This window comes from Chanodichthys erythropterus, chromosome 7, assembly GCF_024489055.1.
Source record: "Chanodichthys erythropterus isolate Z2021 chromosome 7, ASM2448905v1, whole genome shotgun sequence".
NCBI lineage: Eukaryota > Metazoa > Chordata > Actinopteri > Cypriniformes > Xenocyprididae > Chanodichthys > Chanodichthys erythropterus.
This window is the reverse complement of record NC_090227.1, coordinates 25,176,149-25,203,526: the sequence shown is the minus strand read 5'-3', so window position 1 is coordinate 25,203,526 and position 27,378 is coordinate 25,176,149. Positions and strand designations below refer to the sequence as shown.

The 27,378-nt window shown below is 39.9% G+C and overlaps 1 protein-coding gene across 1 annotated transcript; it reads right to left on the bottom strand.

Moving 5' to 3' along the window:
* Positions 1-242: 242 nt before the first annotated feature.
* On the bottom strand, positions 243-26,941 carry zfhx3a (zinc finger homeobox 3a). The gene is made up of 9 exons (XM_067389940.1): positions 26,785-26,941; positions 16,786-19,524; positions 15,881-16,106; positions 12,010-12,108; positions 11,591-11,712; positions 11,023-11,223; positions 9,362-9,458; positions 3,812-9,136; positions 243-3,718 (listed from the first exon to the last, which is right to left on the bottom strand). Exons 2-9 carry the CDS (start codon positions 19,507-19,509, stop codon positions 2,403-2,405), a joined length of 10,110 nt encoding a protein of 3,369 aa, XP_067246041.1. The 5' UTR covers positions 19,510-19,524; positions 26,785-26,941; the 3' UTR covers positions 243-2,402.
* Positions 26,942-27,378: the final 437 nt, after the last annotated feature.

Below are 27,378 nucleotides of genomic sequence, written 5' to 3'. Positions count from 1 at the left end.
AGGGTGCATGCAATCAGATTAACGACATAGCAGAAACGCATATGATCAAATCACAGAACTTGGATCACTACAAATTTGGTGTGCATTTTCAGTGAAAATATGTTACTTGCAACCTTCAATTTGTCAGACAGGGGAGTCAAAAATATCTTTTAAAAAGACAGATTGCCTGGGCGCTCCGAGGACCACAGAGACATGCCAAATTATTAAAAGGAAACAATTTTATTCACTTTGAATGCTTGTATATAAGAGGACAGGAGACATTAGCCCAGTGAGTCACATGAATAAACACAAGTGCATCATGAACGTACATTATTTGGCGATCGCTACAGTAATAACATTTCCAGGAACACGCAGAGAAAACAGTCTCTCACAGCAGGTCCAGACTTAGGAGTGAGAGCATACGTTACAGTCCCCTTAGAAGCAGAATACAACAACAACAACAAAAAAAGAAAATCAATTCAAATGACAAATGTGATATTTGGAATGCAAACTTTGTATAAATATATCATCATTGGTTTTCAACATTGGTTGGCTAAGAGGAGAACATAATGTAGTTTATGGAGTCACAGTCTTCACAGTCATGTGTGGACAGAACTGCGGTGGAACAGGGACAGGGTTTGTGGCTACTGACGGTCGTCATTAAAGCTTCAGCAAAAAGCAAAATCAAGCATGCATCTTAGTACAAACCTACATTAGCAGCACACTCTATTTCCTCAACAATTAGACCCAGTACATTTAGTAGAACAAACAAAAAGAAATGAAATCAAGAGAGATAACCAGACAAAAAGAAAGGCCAGACACAGAGAAGCAAACTGTGTGATCTCCACCTCTATAATACAAACTACAATGGCTGCACAAACAGTGCTGTCCCATATCCTCAGAGTAAGCTTTCTGTTTTGTTTTTATTTTTGGTTCTCTGGTTGTTTCATATATGAGGTCACAAATGTTCTAATAAGTTAGCTAAAACAGTATTCTCATAGCTGGCTCCATCATCTAAAAAGATTTCCATTCCTTAAAAACAGTAATATTTTTTAAAGTATAAAGTTTTTTTTTTCTCCATCCTTTGTATGCACCAATGGTAAGACTACTTTATCTTTGGATTTTCCATTAAAGCAATACTGTAAGTTATTATTGTTTCATAATAGCGTCATTGTTATTGTTAGTCATGGCAAGTGCAGAAATGTTAAGAAATAAAATACAGTGTACGGAAGGAGAAATAATAAAAAAAAAAAACTACTGCCTTAAGTGAAATTACAGCATTGAAGGCAAAAGAAGAGGAAAAAAAATAATAAGTGCACAATCGAAATGTTCTGTTTAAAAGACAACAAAAATAGAAAATATCTTAGATGTCATCAATCTAATTCATACACAGATAGGGTCTTTCAACTTGGCTCAGTGCAGGAGAGGAAGTTGGTTGTACAGTGACAATTTTCAACAGCATTAGAGGGTAAATGCTATGTTTTAACATGAGCATGGCTAAACAGCCTCAAGTGTCTTTGACTGGGACAATACAAAAGTTAAATATACAAGTCATTTGTTTTAAACCTACCATACAATTAAGTCATTTGAATTCAACAATCTACGCAACACCAAAATGTTCATACATTTATCTATCATTAACACAGAATGTTTTTTTGTCATTTTTCAGAAAAAAAAAAAAAAACTAAATTATATTTTTTCCACAATTTACAACGGTCTGCAATACGCTTTGTGTCTGGACAAATACATGTCCTTGAAAAAAAAGTGAACATCTACTAGCTTAGTTTCAGGACTTTGAATACAAATCAGAATTGTACGTTTTCATTCATTACACATTTCTTTTGGGCTTAATATATTTTCTATTGGTATGTCTTGTAACAGAACAAAATTGAGAGCTGTTGACCTGAGAGAAGACAACATCAAAAAACATTACATCACTTCATTAAGCCAATAATATAATATTTTAACACTTGACAGGGCAAAAAAATAGTGTGGGTGTTTTATGGGTGTCTGTTAAAACTTACTCGTTATAAACAGACTTTTGGTTAGTTAAGTAATCATGAAACCATCTTAGGTTCTTCACCAGTCTTTAGCTGTGCACCCTTTAGTTTTCAAACAGTTTACATATACTCAAGTTTTCATTAAAAACCAGCATATTGAAATGGAAAAAAACATTCTACTGACACTTGTTTTTGGTTACAAGCACTGGTAATGCAAGTTGGATCCTACTGGATTCAGTCCTTTTAAAACAGTCTGCCAAACTAGCTCTGGGTCATATCTTTTCCCCAGTATAATCTACAGTGGAGACGTTTTGTTTTACTTTCCTCTTGTTTTGTTTTTTTTATCTCATGGAGTCCATTCTGAGGCTTCAAAGCCATAAAAACAAGTGTTATGAAAAGCATCAAACCTCTTGCTCCGATATATTATGTCGAGTCTTGTCCCTCCTCTGACTCGTTGCTGTCGCAACGCCCATCCACAGAGTCTATTGGTTTTATGTGACATGTCTTTGCAAGGCTTGTCAGGCTTGAGGTAACATTTGAAGGCGAAAGAACATGATGTGAGTGAGAAGCCTGTGAGCTTTGGGAAGCCTCAGGTAAAGCTGAAGTCAGGGGTGAGCTTTGGAGACGTCTACTGTTCTGGTCAGAACTGGCTGGGGTAGGGATGGAGGTTTCAGAAGGAGTCCCTAAAGAAGACTGGGCAGTTGAAGAGGATCTCTGTTCACTGGATGGGTTTGACTGAGAGGTAGATGAGGGACTGACGTGAGGTAATTGAGGAGAAGCATGCTCTTTGGCATTCAGTCTCTCTGCCACTCTTTGTCTATGCTGAGGGAACTCAAGATGTTTGATGAGCTCTGCATTCCCAGTGAGAGACACCTCACAGGCGAGACAGTCATAAAGATGACCATCCTTGCCTTCTGTTCTACACTCTGTTTTGGAAACAATACTGTGGCTTAGAAGAAAGTTGTTATCCATGTCTGGCTGCTTAGTGTTGACAGAGTTTATGAAGGGGGAATCTGTGCCATTGAGTGTGCCTTGCTTCTTGTCACGTTTGGATGAAATGATGTCCTCTGCATGGAGGCGAGCAGAGATTTGGCTAGGTTTTGGTTTCTCTGGTAGCTTCACTAACTGTTTCTGTTGCAGCTGCAGTCTTTGTTGCATCAGTGCACCCTGCAGATTTTGTTGATATTGCTGGAGAATGGAGCCTGGGGACAGCCCCATTAGAGCCTGTGGCAAGACTGGACCATATGGGAACATGCTTTCCATGCCAAACATGGGCTGCAGGAGGCCTCCAGGCATAGGTGTGGGAATATGGGGTGAAAAAAGTGGAGGGAAGCCAGGCATCAGACAGGGCAGGAGGGGACTAGGGAGCAGAGCAGCTTGGTCAGTTTTCATTGCTGCATGAAGAACTTGTAGCTGAGTTGGGTCCATGGCATATTCCCTTCCAGTATTTGGAGTAGATACTGTTGGTCTGGAAGAGTCTGACTTTTCTTTACTGTTGCAAGAAGAATTTACACGAGTAGCATTTCCCAATGGAGAACTGTCAAGTTTGTTTGTGGGAATCCTGTTACTCCCAGTGTCATTTTCTTTGGGTAACTGAAGTTCTTGTTCCGTGGTCTTTGGGGTCAAGACAGAGTTGGTTGTGCTAACTACATCTTTGTCATCCATAGCTGATATGGCAGAAGAGGACATCACGTTTGGCTTGCGGGTCAGCTCATTTACAGGAGGGTCACTGGCACCTTCTACAATAATGAATTAAGAAAAAAAGCAAGGATTACAAAAGAGCAGAATTTTAAGTAAATTAATTTTTTTTAAAAAGTGTAGATTAGACATACCTGTTTTTATGGACGAAACGCCCTCAGTCATTGTGCTGCTACCACTTCGTATGCTTGTAGTGGTCTGCGTCTGTAGACTTGAATAAACTGAAGACTGGCTCAGACAATGAAGGGCAGTTTGGTTGAGGCCCACTGAGCTCAGTATAGCTTGTGGTTGGACAAGTCCCAGAACATCACTTGTTTTTTTTGGATGATCCACCTCTTGTTGAGCCATCAGCTGGCGAGCAGATACTGAACCCAAATATTCCTTGTCCCTCTCCATCTGGCCACCCAGAGCCTCCTTAACTTTAGCAAGATGTTGCTGGGAGAAGACATGGTCACGAATAGACAAGCAGCCAGTGTATTTAACCGAGCAAAGAGTGCATTCAGTCTTAGGTCTATCAATAGAAGTACTCTCTGTACCAAACTGCTTTGCAAGGCTAAGCTTGGCCTTTTTCTCCTTGGCACGAGCATTCTGAAACCACACCTGAACCACCCTCTTGGCAAGACCAATGTCACTGCCCAAGGCTTCACACTCAAGCATTGTCGGGGTTTTGTAGTCACTAAAGCAGGCTTTGAGCACTTTCACCTGCAGATTGCTCATTTGAGTGCGGTAGCGTTTTTGGCTGTGTCTGTCATTATCAAAGCCCTGACTGTTGGAGCTACCAGGGCATGGTGAAGCTGGATCAGCCAGGCTGGAATTTTCACTGTAATCTAAGACTAAATCATTATCAAAATCTTTAGCATTAAAGCTGATTGCAGGGCTAACCAAACCAGAAGACATCTTTTCATCACTTTCAGAAGAAGCCTCTCTTTCAGTGCTGGGAGACATGTGGTCGATACTGCCATGTTTACCCTCTAGAGAGTCATTTCCTTCATCAGTTGTATGGTCACGGGTCGTGTTTGTGTTAGCCTCACAGTTATTCAGCTTGCTCTGTTCAAAAGTCTGATAAACTGACATGGAAGGCATCTCAAAATCTTCCATACCCTCACCTTTTATAGGTTTTGGGCTCAGACGCTGCTGATGTGAAGACAGGTCCATGCTTTTGCATGCTGGAGAATCTGCATCATCAGTGGAGCTCAAAAACTGAGAATAATTGGCTAAATCAAAGAGATCAGATTTAATCTGAGAACCTTCCTGATCTTGAGTCATACTAGACATTGCCATACTATACCCTGCATTCCTTGCTTCATGCCAGTGACGTGAACGTATGTGAGCAGCAAGAGCAGTCTGTGCTTTAAAGAGAGCTCGACAGAATGGGCAACGGCGATGGATTTGAGATGGTCCCAATGCCCGAAACTGGCCTTTCCTCTCACGAGCTCGGGTGTTCTGGAACCAGACTTGAACCACTCTTTTCTTAAGACCGACCTCGCTGGAGATATGGTCAAGCATCTTGCGTGTTGGATTGGAGTCTAAAAGGTATTTCTGATATAAAACCTCTAGCTGCTCTGGTGTTATGGTGGTCCTCATACGTTTGTCTCGCTGGGGTTCCTCCCCATTATTTTCCCAATCATTTTCCATAGAACTGGTTCCTGCTTTCTCTTCAAGTTTCCTCTTCAGAGAGTTTATTGTTGAATCAGGAATGGTTGTTACTGCAGGTGGATTTGCCACTATCTGAGAAATTGTTCCTGAAAGCAAATGCCTTGCAAGTAGGGGATTAGCAGGATCAAACAGCATGAGAGGCATGTCTACAGGACGGTCGAGGAACTGTGGGCTGGGAAAGTAACTTTGGGTAAGGAAGTGCATTTGCTGGTGCTCTTGCCAATGTTCAAAAGAGGGGAAGCTCAATTTACACTGGATGCAGTGGTAAGGGCTCATATCCTGGGCTGGTTTCTGTTGCAGTTGTTGCTCAGATGAAGGAATCTCTGAAGGACTAAAAATGTTTTGGGAGCTCTGTGAGGGAGCTGGGTTTGTTTCAGATGTGCAGGAAACCTGTTGTTGTTTAGGAGGTGAGTGAGAGTGAATCTCTGTGCTTACATTTTGGTTCTCCTCACGGGGAGGCTTTGGCTGCAGCACACAGTTCTCCAATTCCTCTAACTCAGTGTTGATACTAACAGCCTGTTTAGGGTCAGAGGATGATTCATTTGCTTGTTCAAGCTCTCTAGTGAGACTTGTGTGCATATGCTCAGAATCAGTGGACTTCATAATAGTACTAGACACAGAAGAACTGGAGGGGCTTGAGCAAGAAGTTGCTTGTGTAAAACAAGAGGGTCCAGATATTGGACTATGACACTCAGTCATGAAAGTGTCATTCTGATCATTCTGCATTTCCTCCTCTTCATCTTTGTAACACTGCTTTTTCTGGTGATTAATGAGATCAAAAATGCGTTGAAAGACTACGTTGCATTTCTTACACTGGAAATTGTTGTTGGAAGTACGAAAGTAGCGGTCATTAGATAGGTCTCGGCGTTCACTATCCTTCACTCCCTCTCCTTGGTTCTCATAGTTCTTCCGAGCTTTTTGTCTGGCATTTTGAAACCATACCACAATCACACGGGTAGAAAGATTAAGGAGGTTGGACAGTTGCTCAAACTCATCATCTTTGGGGTATGCATTGGCATCAAAAAAATCCTGCAATAATCTTAGCTGATAGTCAGTAAACCTGGTTCTTGAGGACCTTTTACCCCCATAAAACTCTTGTCTTGGTGGCTCAGGAGAGGGTGGTCTAGAATCCACCTTTACATCTTCCAGTGTTGTGATGGGAGGGTTACTAAAGTTATATGGAGAATCCTTGTTGCGCTGGCGTTCTTTGAATAGAGTGTTCCGAAACCAATGCTTTATGACTTTATGTGGCAAACCAGATTTGTTGGCCATCTCGTGGATTTGGTCTTCATTTGGAGAATTGTTTATATCAAAATACTGACGCAGGATTCTAAGCTGATCATCCGTGATCCTGGTTCGAGGTCTTTTATTTTGCTGCTGTATCATGGGTGGAGTTAACTGTTGTTGATAAAGCTGTGTCAAATCAGGACTCAAACTGGCCTCCACTGGGGGCAGATGGACAGAGCCCTGAGGAGTTAAAGCTTGCAAAGTTATGGGGGGCATTAGGAGTGGGGGGAAGAGTGGCAGTTCCATGGGTAAGGGAATCTGAGATAATGGAGCTTTAACTTGAGGAATGGAGACAGTAGCAGGAGTAGCACTGAGTGTAGAGACCGGTACAATTGGTTGCACTGGTTGTTGGTGTTGTGGCTGCTGCACTGAAGGGTTGGGAATCATAGGAGGTGTAGGAGAAGGGGATGAGACAGGAGAAGTCTCTGGAGTTGCAGGTCTCAGTGGAAAGAGTTTGTCATATTGCTCCCTGTAGTCTTTGGCAAATTTTTCCAATGACTTGATAGGGAATATGGAATGATGAATCTGCTCTTTATGGCTCTTCAGAATCAGTGCATTTGAAAAAAGCTTCCCACAAGACTCACACTCTAGCTTCTCCATGCCTTCTGTATGATCCACCTCTTTGGTGTCAGACACATACCCACCATTTGGTATTGCCTCGGTATGATTTTTCTGATATCGCTGCTTACTTTCATTGAATTGCATGACTAACTCAAAACCAATGTTTTCAAGCAAAGCCTTTGAAGCATTCCCTGGAGCATCATGGGCTATTCTGGGTGGAAGAAACTCATCAAAACCTTCCCCACTGGTTGACATCTCTTTGTTTACATCTTCATTTTCTTGTGTTTTGGGATGATGTTTTTTTTCTTTGATACCCCCATTATCGATTTCTTTTGATCCTTCATTATCGTTCTGTTCATCTGCATCCTTTACACACTGTCGATCACTGGTCAGTTTTTGTTCATTAATTTCAGGATGAATTACCAGATTTTCATTTTGTTTTTGTTTAGAACAATATTTCGAGCCAACTTTTTTGGAAGACTCAGCAGTATCCTCATTTACAGTAGGTTTTAATGTGCTTAAGTTTAGACCAGAGCCTTTAAGGTTCACCTCTGGATTCATACGGAACTCTCCTCCTGGAATAAGAAAAGGAAGAAGCAATTGCTGTTGCTGCTGCACTGGAAGAAGAGCCTCTGTTGCCATAGGAAAAGGATGTAAAAGTGCAGGATTAAATAAATGGGACTGAAGAAGAGCAGCCTTCTTTTGGAGCTCTTGCTGGAGATGGGCTTGAGCCTGGGCTAACTGCTGCTGCTGCTGCTGTTGTTGTAGTAATGGTTGTTGTTGTAATGACACCTGTTGTTGCTTGGCAGCTGAATCAATCATGTTTACCAACTTCTTCCTCATGTCAGATGTTGAAGGATGGCTGGTGTCTGGGTTTGCAGGTGTGCCATTGAGTTCAGTGCTTTGTTGGTGGCTTAGACCAGCATTGTTCATGGAAGTAGCAGGCTTCATGGTTGCAGGGGTGCTGGACAATGCCTTGCCTGGGGGAGGGCCAGCAGATTCAGAACTAGACGTAGATGAATCAAGCTTGGATGCACGAGCTTTTGTCTGATGCAAGACAGAACGCATATGAATCTCTAAGGTTGAACTTTGACTATATGCTACATTGCAAATACTACATTTAAATGGCTTGTGGTCTGCATTGTTGACAGGCTCTTGCAAGCCAGTTGACGTGTCCTGAAGAGACCGTTTAAGTTTGTGTAAGTGTGACACTGAGTTGTAGTGAACCAAGAGAATATTCTTCTGGGTAAAAGATTCCTTGCAAACAGTACATTTGAAAGGCCTCGATGGATCCAGAAATTTCTCCATTGTTATATTCGGGCCCTTTCTAAGTGGAAAAACAGGCTGCTTGGGGTCACATTCAGCATTATCTTTAACCAAACTTGAATCATTGTCTGTAGGACTTAGTTTTTTCTCCAAATCACATTCTTCATCATCTTTCATCTCAGTTTCTTCTGGTGATCCCTCCTCTTCACCAAATGTTTGGTCGCCGGAGATCAGGGTTTCACCATTCATCATTAAACCACCGTAAAGCTGCTGTATCTGGGTTTCACTTAGCTCCAGGTGGCTTGTCTCAAGGTGTTTCCGAAGGGCCTGCATTGTACGAAAACTGCGTTGACAGAGGCAGCATATGGTGGCAGCTCTTATAGCATGGTACTGAGAATGCAGTTGCAACTTTTCAGGGGTTTTGAATGCCAGGCTGCACTGATTACACCGGTACTTGTAAATGTGGCGATCAGATATTGCTGTTTGAGATTTCTGGCTATGAAGCTGGTTGAAGTGTGTCTGGAGTGCACTTGAGGATGTAAAGACTTTGTTACAGCCCTTCTGCCAACAAGGAAAAGCAGCATTGTTCTCCTTTGTTGCTTCTGCATCCTCTGATGGTTGTTTATAGATTTTTGCTGCCTCTAAGTGAGGTGTGGTACCTCTCTCAGGTTCAGCATCAGTTGAAATTTCTAAAAAAAATAAACAGAAAAAGGACTGTTCTGAATATACAATCAAGCAAAATGAATTAAAACAAAATCATAATTTATTAATTAAACCAAGCACAAATATTGCTAGATCACCTTTGGACTAATTTTTGAGTCAGATCATAACTGTCAACCTTATTTAAAATGATGACAAATATAGAACCATGCTCAACCTAGATTTAAAAAAGAAAAAGTAATATTTATACTAACCATCCAGTCTCTTTGTTTCATTAGCATTTATTAGCTGTGTATCAGAGTTGTGCACTGGTAAAAACATCTTCTCTGGCAGCACGTCTGAAGCAATCACCTGATCACAAGGGAAAAAAGAAATCATAATAGGTTTGATAAATCCATTTTGTGGATTAATTAATCCACAAAATCTCATTATTAAGTCATTTGATTGTTATCTCTGAAAATGATTGGTCATTATGCCGTGTTCCTGCTACGTGTGCATTAACGATGCATCGTGCAAGAGAATAGACCCTTAACTTCAGAAAGCAAAATGGAATCGCAGTCATGAACCAACACTTAAAGCAGTTCAAAGGTTAAGTATGAATGGAAGCCCTCTTTGGTCCATGACAACACAATTAGCTAACTTTGGATGTAAAAAAGCCACTTTATTTATCTTCCTCTCCTTCTCTCCTCCTGTACCCACTCAAATTTAAAATGTGTAAATCAATGCAACTTTAAGGGGGGAGAGGGAGGGAGAGCAACCAAACAAAATGGCTGCTATTTCCATCACAAAGCACACCATTTCAGGAAAGTGCTGTATTAAAGGGACACAAAGCAGCACACAAGTCCTCTTCAAGGTCACATTTAATTTAGAACATAATTACTAGGCATGGTTCATAACGAAAATCACCTAGCACTGGCTCAGAGCTAATGAAGCACAATTATTTTCATTACTGTATTTCAGTTCAGCAGGGAAAGGGGAGAGGAACGGCAAGTGCCGAGGAGAGAAATCAAGAGAGATGGCAGAGCAGAGGGCAAGGAAGACCAAGAAAGATAGGAGAGGGAAGAACACATGAAATGGGAAAAAAAAAAAAAAAAGACAGAAAAGCCTTTTTACGCAAGAAAAAGCACTCAGCGCAAGCTGACTGAATTGGCAAAAAATGTCCAACCTTTCAGAAACAGTGAGGCATGTCTGCTTCGGGTTCAAACAAGCTCTGGGTGCATTAGTATCAATTTATATTCTGCAGATAAAAAAAGCTAATTTTAATATTCATTGGATCTGAGGCAGCTACCTCTCCCCTCCCCCCACTCAATGTCATTACTTGTCTCCGTGCGCTCGTGCTGGAGTCACCGAGGGTTTAAACACCCCTCCGTATACACACATGCACACTGTGCTAAACATTTTCTTGCATAAATACAATTTTTACACCATATATAAAAATAGTGGTCCACTGTTTTTTTAATATAAAATATCTAGAAAGCAGCATGGCTGATGGCTAATATAACAAGTAACAATAGCGACTAAGATGCAGGCAACACAAAATTGCAGAAATTATTCAAGCACTTTGCAATATTTACCCATTTTTTTTCTTTTTAACTTCTCAAAATTGCCAAATAGCAGCTGATGATAGAAATAAAAATCCTTTTAAAAGATTAAAAATCCATTCTGATTTTACATCAGTAAATATTGCCTATAGGTTAAAAAAAACGAATTCAAAACATATTGTCTTTAAAAGATTCTTAATACCCCAAGCAATTTATCTTGTTTTAAGGGAGTTTAGACGTTTTTACTAGTTGTGAGAACTGTGGCTGGAATGGACATGTGTTGTTCATAAAATCCCTGGTTGCTTTAATTCTTTATATAGCACTAAAATATTGAATCTACACGCTACATCCATACTGTCTTTTCCCCCCCTCACCGTGTTGATGAGCTTCTGAGTGCAGTCTGCAGTGACACTGTGCAGCTGTGTGAGGTGGGTACGCAAGAGGGCAATACTGTGCAATGTGTCTTGGCACAGTGGGCAGCGGAGAGCAGGCTGAACTGCATGCTGGTTCATCACATGACTCCTTAGACGCTCAATATCAGTATGACGGAACCGACAGAATGGACACTGCCGCATCTAAATGAGAAACGAACAGAAATACAGAGGAACAATAATTACTTACTGTCTTTGCAGTATCCTGTCCCTTTAAATAATATTAGGCTTTGTTTCTATTCTTATTTTTTGCACAATGGTATAATAAGCAATTAAATTATTAGTAATTTAATTAAATTAGTATTAAATTACCATATTATTCCATAACCCTAACTACTCATTTATACTATTATGCTAGACGTACAGAAAACTAATGTTGTTTATCTTATTTAACAATGATCTGAATAGTGATCTGATAGCACTTTAAAGAACTTGTAAAATGAACATGGCTTTACCAGGTTACATTTTATTAAAAAAATAAATAATGAGCGCAGAGTGTATTGCAGCAGACCTCTTCCTGTATTCGTGGCCGTTTGCAGAGAGAGAGCTCAACTGACTCGTCAGATCCAGATGAGGGACGCTTAGGACTGGAAGAAGACTCATTTTGCTCCACCTCCGTTTGAATTAATCCTTCTAAGAGCAAAAAGAATCAAACAGAGAAAATTTTAAGTTTATCGATAATATTAAACAACATTATTATTTAACAACACTAAGCTTATTGTAAAACAGTGGTTCCCAGTTGGTATCATGGACAGCAGGGAAAACAACAATGCACAATGCTAATAACACAATTGGTGATATGGTAATATTAATATAATTAATATTAATTAATAGGTGTGGGTTCACCACAGCATCTAATATAAAATCTGGGTCCTGAAGCAAAACCAGCTGGAAAAACAAAAACAAAACAAACATCATTTTGGTAAAGACCTGTTTTTTCCGCTGCTATGTCTCCATGTTTACTTCGGTCTTCTTGGTTAGCCGTAAACTCAGTGGAAGAGTCCATCCCATTCTGATCTCCTTGAAGAGCTGAAGAGAAGAAAATATGTATATATTCAGAGAGTAAATCACAATAGACAAATTCTTATGTACACACTCAAGGTTGTTTCTTTCCTGTATGCTTTGCTATTTGTATAATCAGGCCTATTTGATTTTCAAGGCAACTGATCATTGCAGAAAATATCTTGCGAGCATGAGCCACTGCAAAACAAGGTTGAATGCAGGAACACATTCTAACCTATAGGGGTCAGTCTACACTAGCTCGGTGAGACACAACCAACCTGCTCAAAAACATTAACAGACAGACCGACACAATACAGTAGCTAGTAATCTACAAATTCTCTTTCACACAAAATAAGTTATATTTATCTTCTACAGTAAAAATACAAAGAAAGATATGAGAGAAGAAAACCAGGAAGAGGATGAGTTAAAGTCAGCAGCGTCAGCAGAGCTTCATTTGACCTGTGGGGATTTGAAAAGTCACAGGAGGAAGATAATACATCAGAGGTCAGGAGGGTCACACACAAAGAGTCCATTTCAAAGCACAAATTGGCGAACAATGCTGCCATGACAGCCTTTAAAAATTATCCTAATACAATAGGTCTTCTCATTGTGCTCAGTTTGAGTCTGTTGTGCTAGTTCTTGCTAAAAGAAGCATTTTATAAAGCACTCCCTGAAAATTGAAATGACTGTGCATATCCAAAACATGTGGGATGGCATTTACTGACAATATTTTGACAACAGTCTTCAGATGTTATCTTCCCGATGAACTCTAAAATCAAAAAGAGCGAGCATGCACGCATTAAGATGGAAATTCAAAAAGGGCAATGATGCTCTGTTGTTCTTTTGCAGCGTCTAAAAGCTTCGGCTGAGCTCTGTAGGTACAAAACACACAGCCTCGGGACACACTAAACCAGATACCCCATTCAACACCCTCCCTCCCTCTCCTCATCCTCTTCTCTTGCTTTCTGCCTTTCTGCTTTCTTAGCAGAGTAATTGTTCTGCTACGTGGGGGGAAGGGAAAAGAAGAACAGAGTTGATTTGGGTGGGTTTTGGGCAGGGGGGTGGTTGGGGTATGGGGGGGCAAGTGGAAACAAAAAAAAAAAAAAAAAATGCATGAGGGTTGTCATAACAGGCCAATCAAAGGCAGGCTGAGGTATCTTCTGGTAATTCTTTGAGAAGGTGATTATGACAGAGGGTGAGAGAGAGAGCGAGAAAGGCCATCTGAACACCAATTATCCTGACAGACACGCTATTGATTTCCTATCAAACCAACACACCCATAAACACAGAACACATAACCTGAAACTGTCAAATCCGCTCTAGTTACGACCGCCCCATTGAGCCCTCTCGCTCAGTCATTCTCTCAGAGTCACACACACCGCGCCGAACCTGACCAAAAAAAAAAGAGTCTATTGTTGAGCATCTCTCACAGGGAAAATCACAACAAAAAAGGCTTAGGGATGGAAATTAAAAATAAATCAAATGAACAATGGCAACTAAATGTATTGGACAGAAGGAAATCTTTCATTAGTGAAAATTCGGTAACACTTTATTTTATGGTCTTTAACTAGCTGCTTATTAGCATGCATATTACTAGTATATTGGCTATTTGTTAGTACTTATTAATGCCTTATCCTGCATGACTTTATTCTACATTCTTAATCCTAACCTACTGTATACCTAAACTTAACAACTACCTTACTAACCATTAATAAGCAGTAAATTAGGAGTTTATTGAGGGAATAGTCATAGTTAATAGTTTATATGTGTTCCCCTTACTAAAATGTTACCGAAAATTCAATAATGTGTTGCATGATATGTTTAAATAGTGACAAAATGGCAAATTATCCATTTAATGCGAAACCTGTTAATTAACTCATACATTTCAATTCTACAAATTTATAATGCCAAAATAAGCTAATTTTAACCAAATGCATATGTGTGTTTTAGACAAACACATTTTTACTTGCAAACATCATGCAACTTAATTATCAAAGGCACAAATATTTTAATTTTCAAGTTAAAATCAAAGGGGACATGTGCATTCACTTAGAATGTTCATGACGCTTCTTGGACAAAACAGATGGCCGTGGCTCAGCGTGGTGAGGTCATTTTGGCCAGTAATGAAGTGATCAGATGCACCCACACATGCTAACACACTCCAGGCGCACACTCAACACACACTTCATCAGCACTTCCTACCCGTCTCGGGGATCAATATACAAATGCTCAGCAGCATTGATCCAGTATTGATTATAAATTAGGCAATGCCCTGGTGTTCCTAAAAAGATCAATAACCAGCCATTCAGCTGCGGCGCTCCAGCAGGTCGGAAGCAGCGCTGATCCGATGTTCCTACAGGTTCAAATTCACACTGAAACAGCTACTCACTCTCACTCGCTGACTTTAGCATTGATTGTATGCGACACACTGACTACTAACCTTTTCTTGTATGCTGCGCGTAGGGCTGTCAAACGATTAATCACGATTAATTGAATACAAAATAAAAGTTTGACTAATATATGTTGGTGTACTGTGTGTAATTATGTATATATAAATACAAACATATCCATGTATATATTTGAGAAATATTTTATATATAAATACATTTTTTGTACATAAATAACATTTCTCTTAAATATACTGTGTGTATTATATATATATATATATATATTATATATATATATATTTGTGTGTATTTATAAATACACATATTAATTACACACATTACTTACACATATATTATACAAACTCAAACTTTTATTTTGTATGCGATTAATCGCGATTAATCGTTTGACAGCCCTAGCTGCGTGTTCGCCATTTCTCCTCATCGGGAATATGATGCTACTATATACAGTATTTCAGTATTCTTTCTTTTTTAAATGTACCATGTTTAGCAATGTATATTTTTCTTTTCGTTCTTTTTTTGCCGATTCATTTGAGATTTGAAAACATTAGTAAACAAATCTAATCAAAGTTGAGAAAAAGAACATTCAAATAGAAACATTTTCTTAACACAAAAAGAAACAATGAATATTTAGAAACACCTGTCAGCCTTTAGGAATCTCTATCAGACTTTTTCTCTGTCTTTCTTTTAAAATGTTAATTTGAGAATGTTAATTAACTCATGCCTCGTTAGTGGGTTGCGCCTTTATTGGCTGCATTGACTGGCTAACCCTCTAGTTTAGCCTCTTTCTGGCCAGTGAAGATGTTACAAATGTGATTATTGGCAAGTCAATTAACAAAATCAATTCCTACCATTCTGTACAAAAAGCACACACTCTCTTTCTTTTTCTCTCTCGCTCTCACACACAAATGCATATGCAAATATACACATACAAACAGGCTGGGTGCCAAGGTCGGGCTATTGTTCAACTCATTAGCTGAGCTTATTTTGTGTTAGAACTAAATGCTAATTGTATCCACCACCCGGTTTTCTCAATTACCCCAGTGTAAATATCTGCCCTCTTTCTTTTTCTATTCTTTCTGTTTTTTGGCATGTCTGTCAGCCCCTCCCCCTCTGTTGTTCTGTTGTGTGTTTTAGAGCCTTGAGCGTCATGAGCACAACACACAAGGGACAGTTAGTCTTTTGATTTGGTTTTAAGGAATTCTCCCTGACTTTCTCCCCCACATTAATCTAGCATCAAAAGCTGGTGTTCTGCTTATGAGTGTGTTGGATTTTGCTTATTTTCCCCCCTGAAATTTGACTGGTTTGAAAACACAATTTTTGGTGCTAACTCTGTAAATTGTAAACGACTTTGTATATAGAGAACAAAGCGATCATGCATGTGTGTCTCATACCATTTTCTTGAGCAGGGCTTTTTCGGATTGTAAAGATGGCACCAAGCTCCTCCTCATCCTGCAGACCCTTCTGGATTCGCTGTAGTCTGAGCAGCCCCTCCCCTCTCTGGTGGCTCAATGAATGGGAGTGCTGCACTAAAGAAAGGCTGTTCTGAGTGGAGAAATCACACAGCACACAGTGTAGCCAGACATCTTCAGACTCCACTCCATCCAGCTGCTGCAAATACTGAGAGAAAGTGAAGATAAACATTATTCATATATAATGTGTGAGAGTGAATGGAAAGGAAAAATATAAGTAAAGAAGTTAAAAGAAGTTATCACTTAATAAAACACTCTTCTACTTCATCCAGCTCACATTTCAACACCAGCATACTTAAGGTACTTTAGCGGAAGCCATATATTGACCATACAGTCATAAATGATCAATATGTGGCTTCCTCTAATGTGAACAGCACAACATAGATCAATGCAGGATCAATACAACCCTGTAAAAACACCTATGTAGATGTTACTTAACATGCTTTGCTCAAATAAACGCCAAATCTTCCTCACTGTCTGCGGTATGGTGAAAGCTAAGTAGACAGATTCAAAGCAAATGAATCCAGTGAAACATTACATGCACACTGTCAGACACAAAAACACATGCACACAACCACAGTGAGAAACACCAGTCCACTTGTTTTACAGAACTCTAAACTGATTAGAGATGTGCTGAGTTAATGGACCACATTAGGAGGAGGGAAAAAATAACATCCAATCTATCTCAATTACCAGAGAGGCCTTACAGGTTTTGGGAATAATGGCGTCACTGAGGGCGCCTTGGGCTTTTGTGGATTTTACTGACAGGAATACCATGCCTCAGACTTTTTGTACATAGAGTTTTGGTTTTGAATTGTGAGGTTTACCTTGTATAGTCTCAGGCTGGTCTCATGTCTGGAGTTCATGGTGTGTAGCTTCAGTTTCTCCAAGCTGCTGGCCTCGTAGTCACATGCATTGCACCTGAGCTGCACTTGGCTTCCTGCAGCGACACACCTGAGACGCCACTCTTCTTCCTCCTCTTCGATGTTTACATGTTGACTACTGGCCTCCCGTAGGTGTGCAGCTAGCTGGTAGCGCTGTACGTGTTTGTCTGTCTGGCAGTGCAGTTGGAAGTTTGCTCGCAAAGGCGTGGCATAATGGCAAAGCCGACAATGATGGGTGTCTCCGGTTGTGCTCCTCCAATAGGAATTGGGTAATGAACGCTGCATGGTCAGGTGTTGACTAAGCTCTTCTAGAGTGTCACAGGAAAAGTGGCCACATAGAATGCATTCAAAGAGTTTCTGTGAAGAGGTTTCATTGCAGGACAGAGGAGCAATGGCATCGGACAGTTTGGTCTGAGGTTGGCAGTGGCGGTAAAGCTCGGTGGTATTGTGCTTACGTTGACGTTGCATGTGTGCCAGGTTCTGCTGCAGTAGAAGCACGTTGTGCGTGTGCTTTTCACTGGTCATGTGGATTCGGAGGTTCCGTGCCACGTTGGTTTCGTAGTCGCAGACTTCACACCGCCATGATGCACGTCCCCGAAGTTTAGATGGAGAGGGGGAGTTGGCTTGGGTGGGGTGAGTGAGAGTAGGATGCGAATGGGTTAAAGGATTGGGCTGGGCTGCTGGGCTGTGTGCATGTGACTGCGTCTGCAGGCTCTGCATGTTGTTGAGGTGTTTGTCCGATTGCATGTGGATGCTCAAGTTGCCCTTGGTAGTGGTGGAATATTGGCAGACCTGGCAGCGGAACGGCTTGTATCCGCAAGAATATGTCTCACCTCTTGCTAAGCGTGGATGGCTCTGACCACTGCTGCAGTATGGACACTGTTCAGACTCCGACTCTGGATGCTTCTCCTTCATATGGGCTTCAAGAGTTTGCTGGTACTTATAGTGCCAGTTGCATTTTGGACACTTCAATGTCTTGCAGGAGTTTCTGGAGTGTACTATAGAGGCCTGAATGCCATAACTGAAAGATGATCCTTGGACATCATCCCCAGCTGCAACAAAGCCTCCGTCACTAGCCATCAACAGCCTTTTTCTAGAGGCCATGTCCAAGTGCCCTTCTTCAAGAATAGGCTGACTAGTCTGGTTTAAGGTAGGACTCAGTGTAGGGGATGGGGAATGGCTATGATTATTGGGCAGGTCAGAATGAGTGACAGCATGTCTGTCATCTTCAGACAACCTAGTGGTTGGTTCCATTGCTATGGCGCTACCATTCTCTAACTGTTCATTTGGTTCGGTTGCTGTGGCACTCTCTTGGTTGGCAAGTTGTTCTGTAGTAGTGACAGTGGATGGGTTTACCACAACAAGGGAAGCAGGTGCAGGGTCGTGGCAGTTAAAGCTTGTTCCACACTCTGACTCAGAGTCTGTAAGGGTTTTGGTGTTGTTCATAAAGCTGGTTGCTATTGTTACAGAGTTTGGAGGTTTTGAAATGCTTTGGTTTGACAGAGCAGCTTCAGTAATGTGCTCTTGTCCGCTGCTGCTGCTAATACCATGAGCACCGTCATCTACAGTGCTGCCTACCTCTAAATACAATCTCCTCTCTCCCCCCTCATTACTTTCTCCATCCTTCCATATCTTATCCTCCTTGCCTCTTTGTGTGCCCTCTCTTCCCAGGGTTGAAGGGTCTTTGGCAGGGCTTGGTATTGAGGTAGCAGGGGAGGTTCTGGGTGGAGAGGGCAGGAGAGGGAGTCCTGGCTTAGAGATCAGAGGCTCTTCATTCTCTTTCCGTCTTGCCGTGTCCTCTGTGCTGTTCCCAGAGGTCTGAGATGCCAGGTTAAGTGGTACCATAGACTCACAATTCCTTTTTGGTTCTAGGAAACAGAGGAATGGGTGGTTGCCTGGGCCGGCAGGCTGTAAAATGGCAGAGGTGTGTTTAAACGAGAGCAGATGTTGTTCTTCGTCGCTGAAGGTGATGTTGTGTTGCTGAGAAGCATGAGCCCTAAACAAGTGTGAACGGCCAAAAGACAGCCGACACAGAAAGCACATCAGGATGGGTTTGGTTAGACCAGACCATGTCACCCCTTCCTCTGATGATCCTGCCACGTCAGGAGCACTATCTTTGGATTGGCGGGTCACCAGAGCTAGACTATCACTGTCGTCAAGGTTATGCATTTGGAAGACACGAAAAATCTGTGGAGTGGAGCTTTTAGACGAGGAAACGTAACAGGTTCTAATGATGGAGGAAGGGGCACCTAACGAGGAGGACGGTACACCACTCGTGAGTTTACTCTTCGTCACATAGGCAGACCCATCAGGCTGGTACAAGATCTCTCCGATAGGTCTCTCCACATCATCACCTTCTTCTTCATCTGCCTTCTCCCTCTCCGCTGCATCTTTTAACATCTCTCTAGTTGAACATTCATTGACCTGTTTTTCCCTAACTCTTTCTTCAAATCTCCCTGCAAGTCCCTCCTCCTCAGCCCGCCCCACTAGTCCACCCTGCTTGGACAGAGTTGTTGTGCTCCGATGAATGGCTTGATCTCTGGCCAGTAGGAGTGGATTGGGGGCCAGTGGTCTGCAGAGCCCAGGAGGCTGTTGTGTGTGGGGGCCAGAGGCTCCATTGTTGGAGACAGAGTCACAACACTCCATCCTCTGAGCTACTAAGCACATTCATCCCACCCTGGCCTAGAAAAAGAATGAAAGAGAGAGAAAAGTTAAATTACCCAAACTTTACACCTACATTACGATTTTCTAAATCATTTTGCATAATTAAATCACTAAATCACTATACATAATTACAGCAACAGATGAAGTATCTTAAACTTGAGCAGCATAACAAACTTCAATGTCAGTATTCAGAGAGAAGCAACCCTGGAATGATGAAGAAAAGTAGAGAAAGTCTCAACTGTGATCAATAGCTCTTTGCCAAGCTGTATTAAAGACAGCTGAATATTACATGAGAGACAATTCCTGGAATCACCAAGATCTCCTCAATTAAATGTCTCTGTCTGTCTTTGACTCCCCCATCCCCCTCCATCTTGAATTAAATTTCCCTTTAGGCAACTGAGCAGAACATAGGGCCATGTCTACGGGGGATTGCCCCGTGACAGTGCCTCTGGAATAAGTTCCCTATTGACTCTAGTCCCAGGTTTCTCCAGAGACACGGCCCCCACAGGCCTTGATCAGTAAAGCAGCTGAAGTGAATTAAATTGAATTATATTAAAGCAGCCTATCACAACAGGGTTCAGCTTATATTAGGCATCTATAATAATTGCAATTTGCATTAATGCTATGTAGAAACAGGTTCACATTTGGATAGGCATTTTAATTGTACCAGCGGCACAAACATATACATTTTACACATGCAAACATATGATGTAGCAACTTAAGCCTGCCTTGTGGTTACACCGTGGGCTACAGTTAAATAATTCAAATGTGCTTGTAGTTATTACTGGATTTATCTACAGTTAAATCACCTAAATAGTTTACAAACGTCAAACATTTGCACAGAAGGTGTCTGAGGAGAGTAGCCTACAGAGTTTGTGGATTGTAGTTGGGGGCTAATTGCTCTGTTTCTAGGTTGAAGAGTGCAGATTCTTGAACTGAGATTCAAGCTGTTATATTGAGCTCTCTCTGATCCTCTCTACTGGAGGGGGCTAAAGTGCTAATGGGAAAATCAATAGCATGAATGCTAAGCATCTTACTGGAAGCAAGAGAAGGATGCTAGCACACCAAGCTAAAGGATGTGTTCACTGATTTAAGCTCAAACTGGACCTAAAACGACAGACTTAAAGGGCCAAATGTTTCAAAACTATAATAAACAGCTCTTATACATAAGAGTCAACTCATTAGAATGAACACAAATGCTTATAGAGAGCTGGAGATACATATTCATAAACAAACTGCCATGCTGGCACAAACTAGACTTCCTGTACAGATCAATGAATATCCAGTCTTTTTTTTTTTTTTTTTTGCTCCATGTGTGCATGTGTGTGTATGTGTGTGTGTGTGTGTGTGTGTGTGTGTGTGTGTGGTGTAATTAGTGATGTATCTCATTAGCTGCTAGGTTAATTACCCATCTCTCTGGGATACCTGATAGGGGGCACACAGCTGGAATCAAGACACATCTTAAACCAATTACTCTCTGTAAGCGTGTGTGGATTAAGACCAAGATGTCGGCTGAGAATTAGACAAAACAGAACTAAAACTAAAATTAACCCTGACACTATAGCACCAGCAATAACCCTTAAAAGCAACAACAACAACATTTACAGGGAAACTGTTTTCACTGCACAAAACTGAAATCAGGAAACCTTTGTTTCTAGTGACTAAATTATTATCTAACATAAAATTAACCCACATGTTGTGGGCAATCCCTGTAATCTCCCAGTTATGGCACTCAAGAAGCAACATTTTTTGACGAGTTTCTACAAAAACATTACAGTAAGGCAGGGAAATACTCCCACTCCATCCTCCCTAGTTTATAAAAAATGACAAATAAGAAACAAGTTCCTTAATAACCACTAATTAATAACCACTGAACTAATTTTGCTCTTAATGAAAGCTGTAACATCCTATTCTAGTGCATTATTCTGTTAATTTTGTCTACTTCAATGTTTACTGATTGTGAGAAAGGTTGCAAACTACATATAAATTAAATAGAAAATAAAACAGCTGATTTGATATTTAGTTTGACCATCCTGAGACTGACTAGCAACATTTTCTGACAGCTGAAAGGAAGTGCTTAACCTGACAAAAAAAAGATATTGTGTGGGAAGCCCCGTTTTGTTAGAGAGAGTGATTTCACATTCACAGCACAGATTGCTGATTCAGGGGCTCAGCTTCCTGTTTTAATGCTAATCTAATATTGTCTCAGTATCTTAGCAAACATTCTATTGCACAGATATGACTGTACAACACACCTAATCCTTACGAAACATGTTTTACATGTCTACAACATGACATAGCAGCACATGGCTATACTACAGAGCACCAGAGACTTCTTAAAAACATTTAAAATGATCAAGTGTGCGCACAATCTTACTTTGTGCCAGCGTTTTTATCCTTTTAAGCACTTGCAACATTCATGAACACACAAAAACGAAAACTGTTACAAGGGTTGAACTGAAAAATAACAGTATCAAATCAAACCAAACTTAAACCAGCTAACCCCACACCCTTCTCTCTTGCAGTCACGCAAACACAGACACATTTTCTCCCCACTGTATTTAGACAGCTGTCCTCTCTGCTGTGCGCTTGTCTTTGATCTTTGATTTAATGCCCCATTTCCATTAGAGACACTAGCCCATTCAGGAGCAAAACTTCAAAAGAAAGAGAGAGAACGATAGAGAGAAAAAAAGAAAGAGTGTACGAAAGAGAGGGCAAGAGTGGAGGGGAAAATTTATGACTTATAATTTAGAAAACTGAGGCCTTAATTGTTTCTTGTTTAGTCAGCCAGCACAGAACAAAATATGTAAGCAGGAAGTAAAATGCTGATGCACTTCCTGTATGACATGCAAAAAGGAAGTGGCAGACAAAAATGCAGGGTCAAAGTTCAAAAGGTAATGCTAATGTTATGGCAGGGCCATGACAGTGTTGTGACAGCTGCCTTCTTAAAAATTAGCCTTATATTATAGTTCTGGGAAAATATACATTAGCTTACATTAAGTTTCCAATGGGCAAAGATGTAGGACAATGTTTGGCAAAGGCACAGTGATGCATTCTGTCAGTATGCTTACAGTAAGTCACACACGCTTCAGTTTCTAGTGTGAAAGTCTGAGCGTGATGTAAACGTATTGATCTAAACTGCAGCAAGATCCGGCGGGATTATGAAATCAATGCTACACTGAAAGAGTTCTTATTCATTTGACTTGATCTTATCCCTCTGACAACGCATGGGAAACGCTGCTCTTCCAGAGTCAAATTGCGGCACTTGTTACACACATATCAACTGGAAAGTGGCACTGTGTACTAAAGCTTTTATCTGTAAGGATTATTTATGTAAATATTCTGCATTCATTACCAGAGTATATGCACTGTGAAATGAGAAAGGAAAAGAAAACATTTGTGCAAGATTAACTCCTTTTAACAGCTAGATCATAATCCAAAATCCATAATCCTGCAGAGCTGAACAACATGCAAAACAAAAGTGGAATTCACTAGGTGGAAAATATATATATTATATATATATAAAAATGTTACTGCTATGTTGTTTTTAATCATTGGTATTAAAATGATTAATGCAACCTCTCACAAACTGACAAGAGATTACATTCTGTTGGAGAATAATTACTGTTGAAAATAGGTAGTTGACAAATAACATTATTTTATCCATCAGGAATTGATTGAATTGTGAAAATGGGCCGAAATTCCTTTATGCTAAAACAATAACTAATGTGACAACTGGTTAGAAATCCAATAGCTCATACATTAAGTAAATAGGGACAAATTTGACGCCATTGAGATCCATATATATGTGACATATATGTGACCAAAACTAGTCATAAGTCGCACAGGTAAATTTGTAGCAATAGCCAACTACACATAGTATGGGTCAAAATGACTGATTTTTCTTTTATGCCAAAAATCATTAGAATATTAAGTAAAGATCATGTTTCATGAAGATATTTTGTATAATTTCATACCGTAAATATATCAATAATGTATTTTTTTAAAGTGGATATGCATTCCTAAGGACTTCATTTGGACAACATTAAAGGGGATTTTCCTCAATATTTAGATTTTTTTAGTTGTTTTTTCAAATAGTTGTATCTCAGCCAAATATTGTCCTATCATAAACCATAAATCAATGGAAATCTTATGCTTATTTATTCAGCTTTTAGATGATGTATAAATCTCAATTTCAAAAAATTGACCTTTATGACTGATTTTGTTGTCCAGGGTCACATATACATATTAAACACACACACACACACACACACACACACACACACACACACACACACACACACACACACACACACACACACACACACACACATACATGTATATACATATATATACATATATATATATATATATAGTAATACATAGTACTATGAGCTATTGGATTTCTATCTATATAGGATGAATAAAATAATGTTATTTATAATATTATGTCATATATACACACACACATTATACATGTAAATATATATATATATAAAGTGTGTGTGGAGATAGATATATATATACACACATATACATAAACACACACATAGTGTGTGTGTGTACTAACCAAATATTAATAATGGAAATACAAACTGTAAAACATGACATCATAATATTTAAGAGTACATATGTAAATATTCAAATATGTAAAGAGACTAAATTGTCATGCAGAGCTTTCCCTTTTTCTTTCAATAAATAGCATAAATCTAAGACAAATGGTAATAATATACAGAACCCCTACTGAAATACATTTCAGTATTATTTGAAAACACTGCAAAATCTCTGTCTCTCACTACAGGCGCCGTCTGTCTCAATTTCTAGTCCATTTCCAAGAAAATGTGCTCAACAATCCCACTGACCTTTGCATGACTGTGGTTTATGCACCTTTTATAAACTATACCTTCATTCTATATAATCAACAGCCACGGCAAACAGCACACACCTCTTTCTGCCTGGAATAAGGCAGACAGTGTAATACAGTTCAATATTTGCAGTGAATTCTGGTGAGAGTTGACAGTAACACGGAGGTGAGGCAGAATCACTGATCACCCTCGTTTCTCCTGTGCACACACACACACACACACACACACACAAGGTCTGTTTAAGGCGTGGATGGAGAGCAGAATTTGAACTGACAGGCTGGGCCCCCATGCATTGTTCTCTGGCTGAGTGTGTGTGCACGCTGTGTGTACGCAAGTGTGTGTGTGTGTGTTCGAGAGGCCTTAGTGACTGATCTGCCGATGTGCCTCACTTCTCCACAACCCCAGCTATTATTATGATAAACAGAAAAAGTCAAACCCTGAAGGCAGTGTGTGCACACAGACTCACAAACGGACACACACAATTCATTATTCAGATGTTGCAACACCTTATTTACAAACACACTACACAATCTTTACTGTATCCTGCAAGGTTGAAGATTTCACTAACACATTTAATAAACAAAAAGACCTACAAACGCAGCATAAAATGGGACTGCTGTATTTTTTTAAATATTTTTATTATATACGAATAATAAGAAATAACATTTACCCCATATATATTTAGATATTTTACAATGCATCCACTAAATTTTGCTAATGCAGTAAAAATAAATGCTTCAATGAAACCGGGAACAATTTCCTTTAAACCCTCTCATTGGCTCAGCACTATCTGTTTGACACCGCTACCCTGCAGAGTCCACTTTTCTCTTCCCTTGCTGTGCCCTTTCATCCCATCTTCTTCCTTTCACCCTGTTCCCTAACTCTGTGAACTCTGACCTGTGAGCCAATCCTCTTTCACCCCACACCATCTCTTGTGTGTGTGTGTGTGTGTGTGTGTTTTTGTGCATTCTCAAAAGAAAGAGTGCCTGCTCCTCAAGCACAGGCAGTTTTTATTTTCTCGCAGTAGAACTGGTTATTCCAGTGAAAGCACTCTATTTAAGGCCAAACACTGACATTTTTACCTAGAAATATAAAATTGTATATATTGTATTTCGAAAGTTGAACATTCTTACATTGAGCTAAATGAATAATTTGAAAAAATGATTTTTTTTTCTAAATCCATCCATGCTTTTTATAAGCCCAGCTGCTCAAAAACAACCAACTGAACTATTGAATAAAAAAATAAAAAAAAACTATTATATAATGTATAAAAAAAGAAACTATTTGTCACAGTGTGACAGATTCACAAAAGGACAGGAAAAAACAATACCCAAACACACGGTCAGTCGGTCACACACAAGCGCATCCACACATGTTTATCTAGCTATATCTAAATGAGGACATACTATAGATTTGTATTGCTTTTATAAATATATTGATTAAAATTTCAACATGTGCGCTAATAAAAAAACATTAACCTTATTTATCATTGATAACATCTGATATAATTTTCTCCAAACAAGTAGGTTTGTAAACACATACATTCTATGAAAATTATAAGTTCTTTTGTTCTTCGTTGAATTTAACAAAATATACTCTCTTCCTTTTATGACTTACCATATTTACCTAACTTCTGGGGACAACACACCTACCCACCCACTCACACACACACACACATACACACACACACACACATACACACACACACACAGTTGAAGGAAAACAGGCTTGACCAAGCATGCCCAGAACATCAGGGCCAGCATAATTCTTCTTCTTTTACCATCTATACTTCATTTAAGACGGAAAAACTAAAAGTTACAGCTTTGCGACCGCTTATCTTTTTAAAAAAGAAAAAAAAAGAAAAGAAAAAAAGGCTCAATTGTGTCGCGACGCGGACGACGCACAGGCATCGGCTCCTTCGTATCCTATCATTACACGGACGGATCTGGACGCGTAGCGCGTGTCAATACTGATACATTCGCTGAAAATGAGCCTGATGTGTCACACACAACAGCACTCGTCTAAACAAAAGCATACACAGACAGAAAGGACGTTTCTTTACGCTTTTCGGGCTTTTTCTTTCGCAACTAACAAGAGGGCGACAACTCTTGGAGAAAACAGGTAGGAGAACACCAGAAGAGCTTTTCTAACTTCAAACCGAACTCGAGAAAGACACTGACATCAAAGAAAGTGAATACCACATTCGCTACAATGTCATACATATGTAATGACAGCTTCTAGTAAAGCTCAATAACAAAACAAGAGATTCAAAATAATAATCATACATTATGTAGTTCATTAGTGTTACGGTTTATACTTTTGTAAATACGCTGCGTAAATAAAATGCGTAACGAATCAGCTGAGCAAAGAATCAACCTCAACGGCGTAGAAGAGTCATTTGATACAAACTTACATTTGGACGCGTCGCTTTGTATTCCGGTAAACACGTTTATAGATCCCATTCGCACAGATGCCTGCGTTCACACATCATGCTGCTGAAGTTAAACGAGGTATTTGACTGTTCCTTAAAGCATTTAAAAGGTTTGTTTTTGGTTGTACTGCAGACGACAGACGCGCCCTGGCTTCGGTTCGAGGAAGGAGGAGAGAGTGAAAAAAAATCAGTCCGGTCTTTATTCCTGCTAATTACTTTCGTGCAAAAAATGGCTGGAATTAACACACTGCGCATGTGCTGATTACACAGTCACGAGGGGAAGAGATAATTAGCTCCTCCTGGATCAATAAGATTCCAGGATGGAAGAGAGAGAGGAGGGAGATGTAGGGAGGAGAGAGGGGGGAAGTGATGGAATTAGACTATAGGACAATTTTACCTCTGCACATAAACAACAAACAATAAAGGAGGATAAAACAACGAAGTTGCCATGAGATGAGAAGCAAGAAAAAAAAAAAAAAAAAAACTTTTATTGCAACATTTAATAGGCTACTCAAATGATGATTATCCACCAATGGAAAATGAACCGCATTGTTTTGTTATAATCATAATCATACA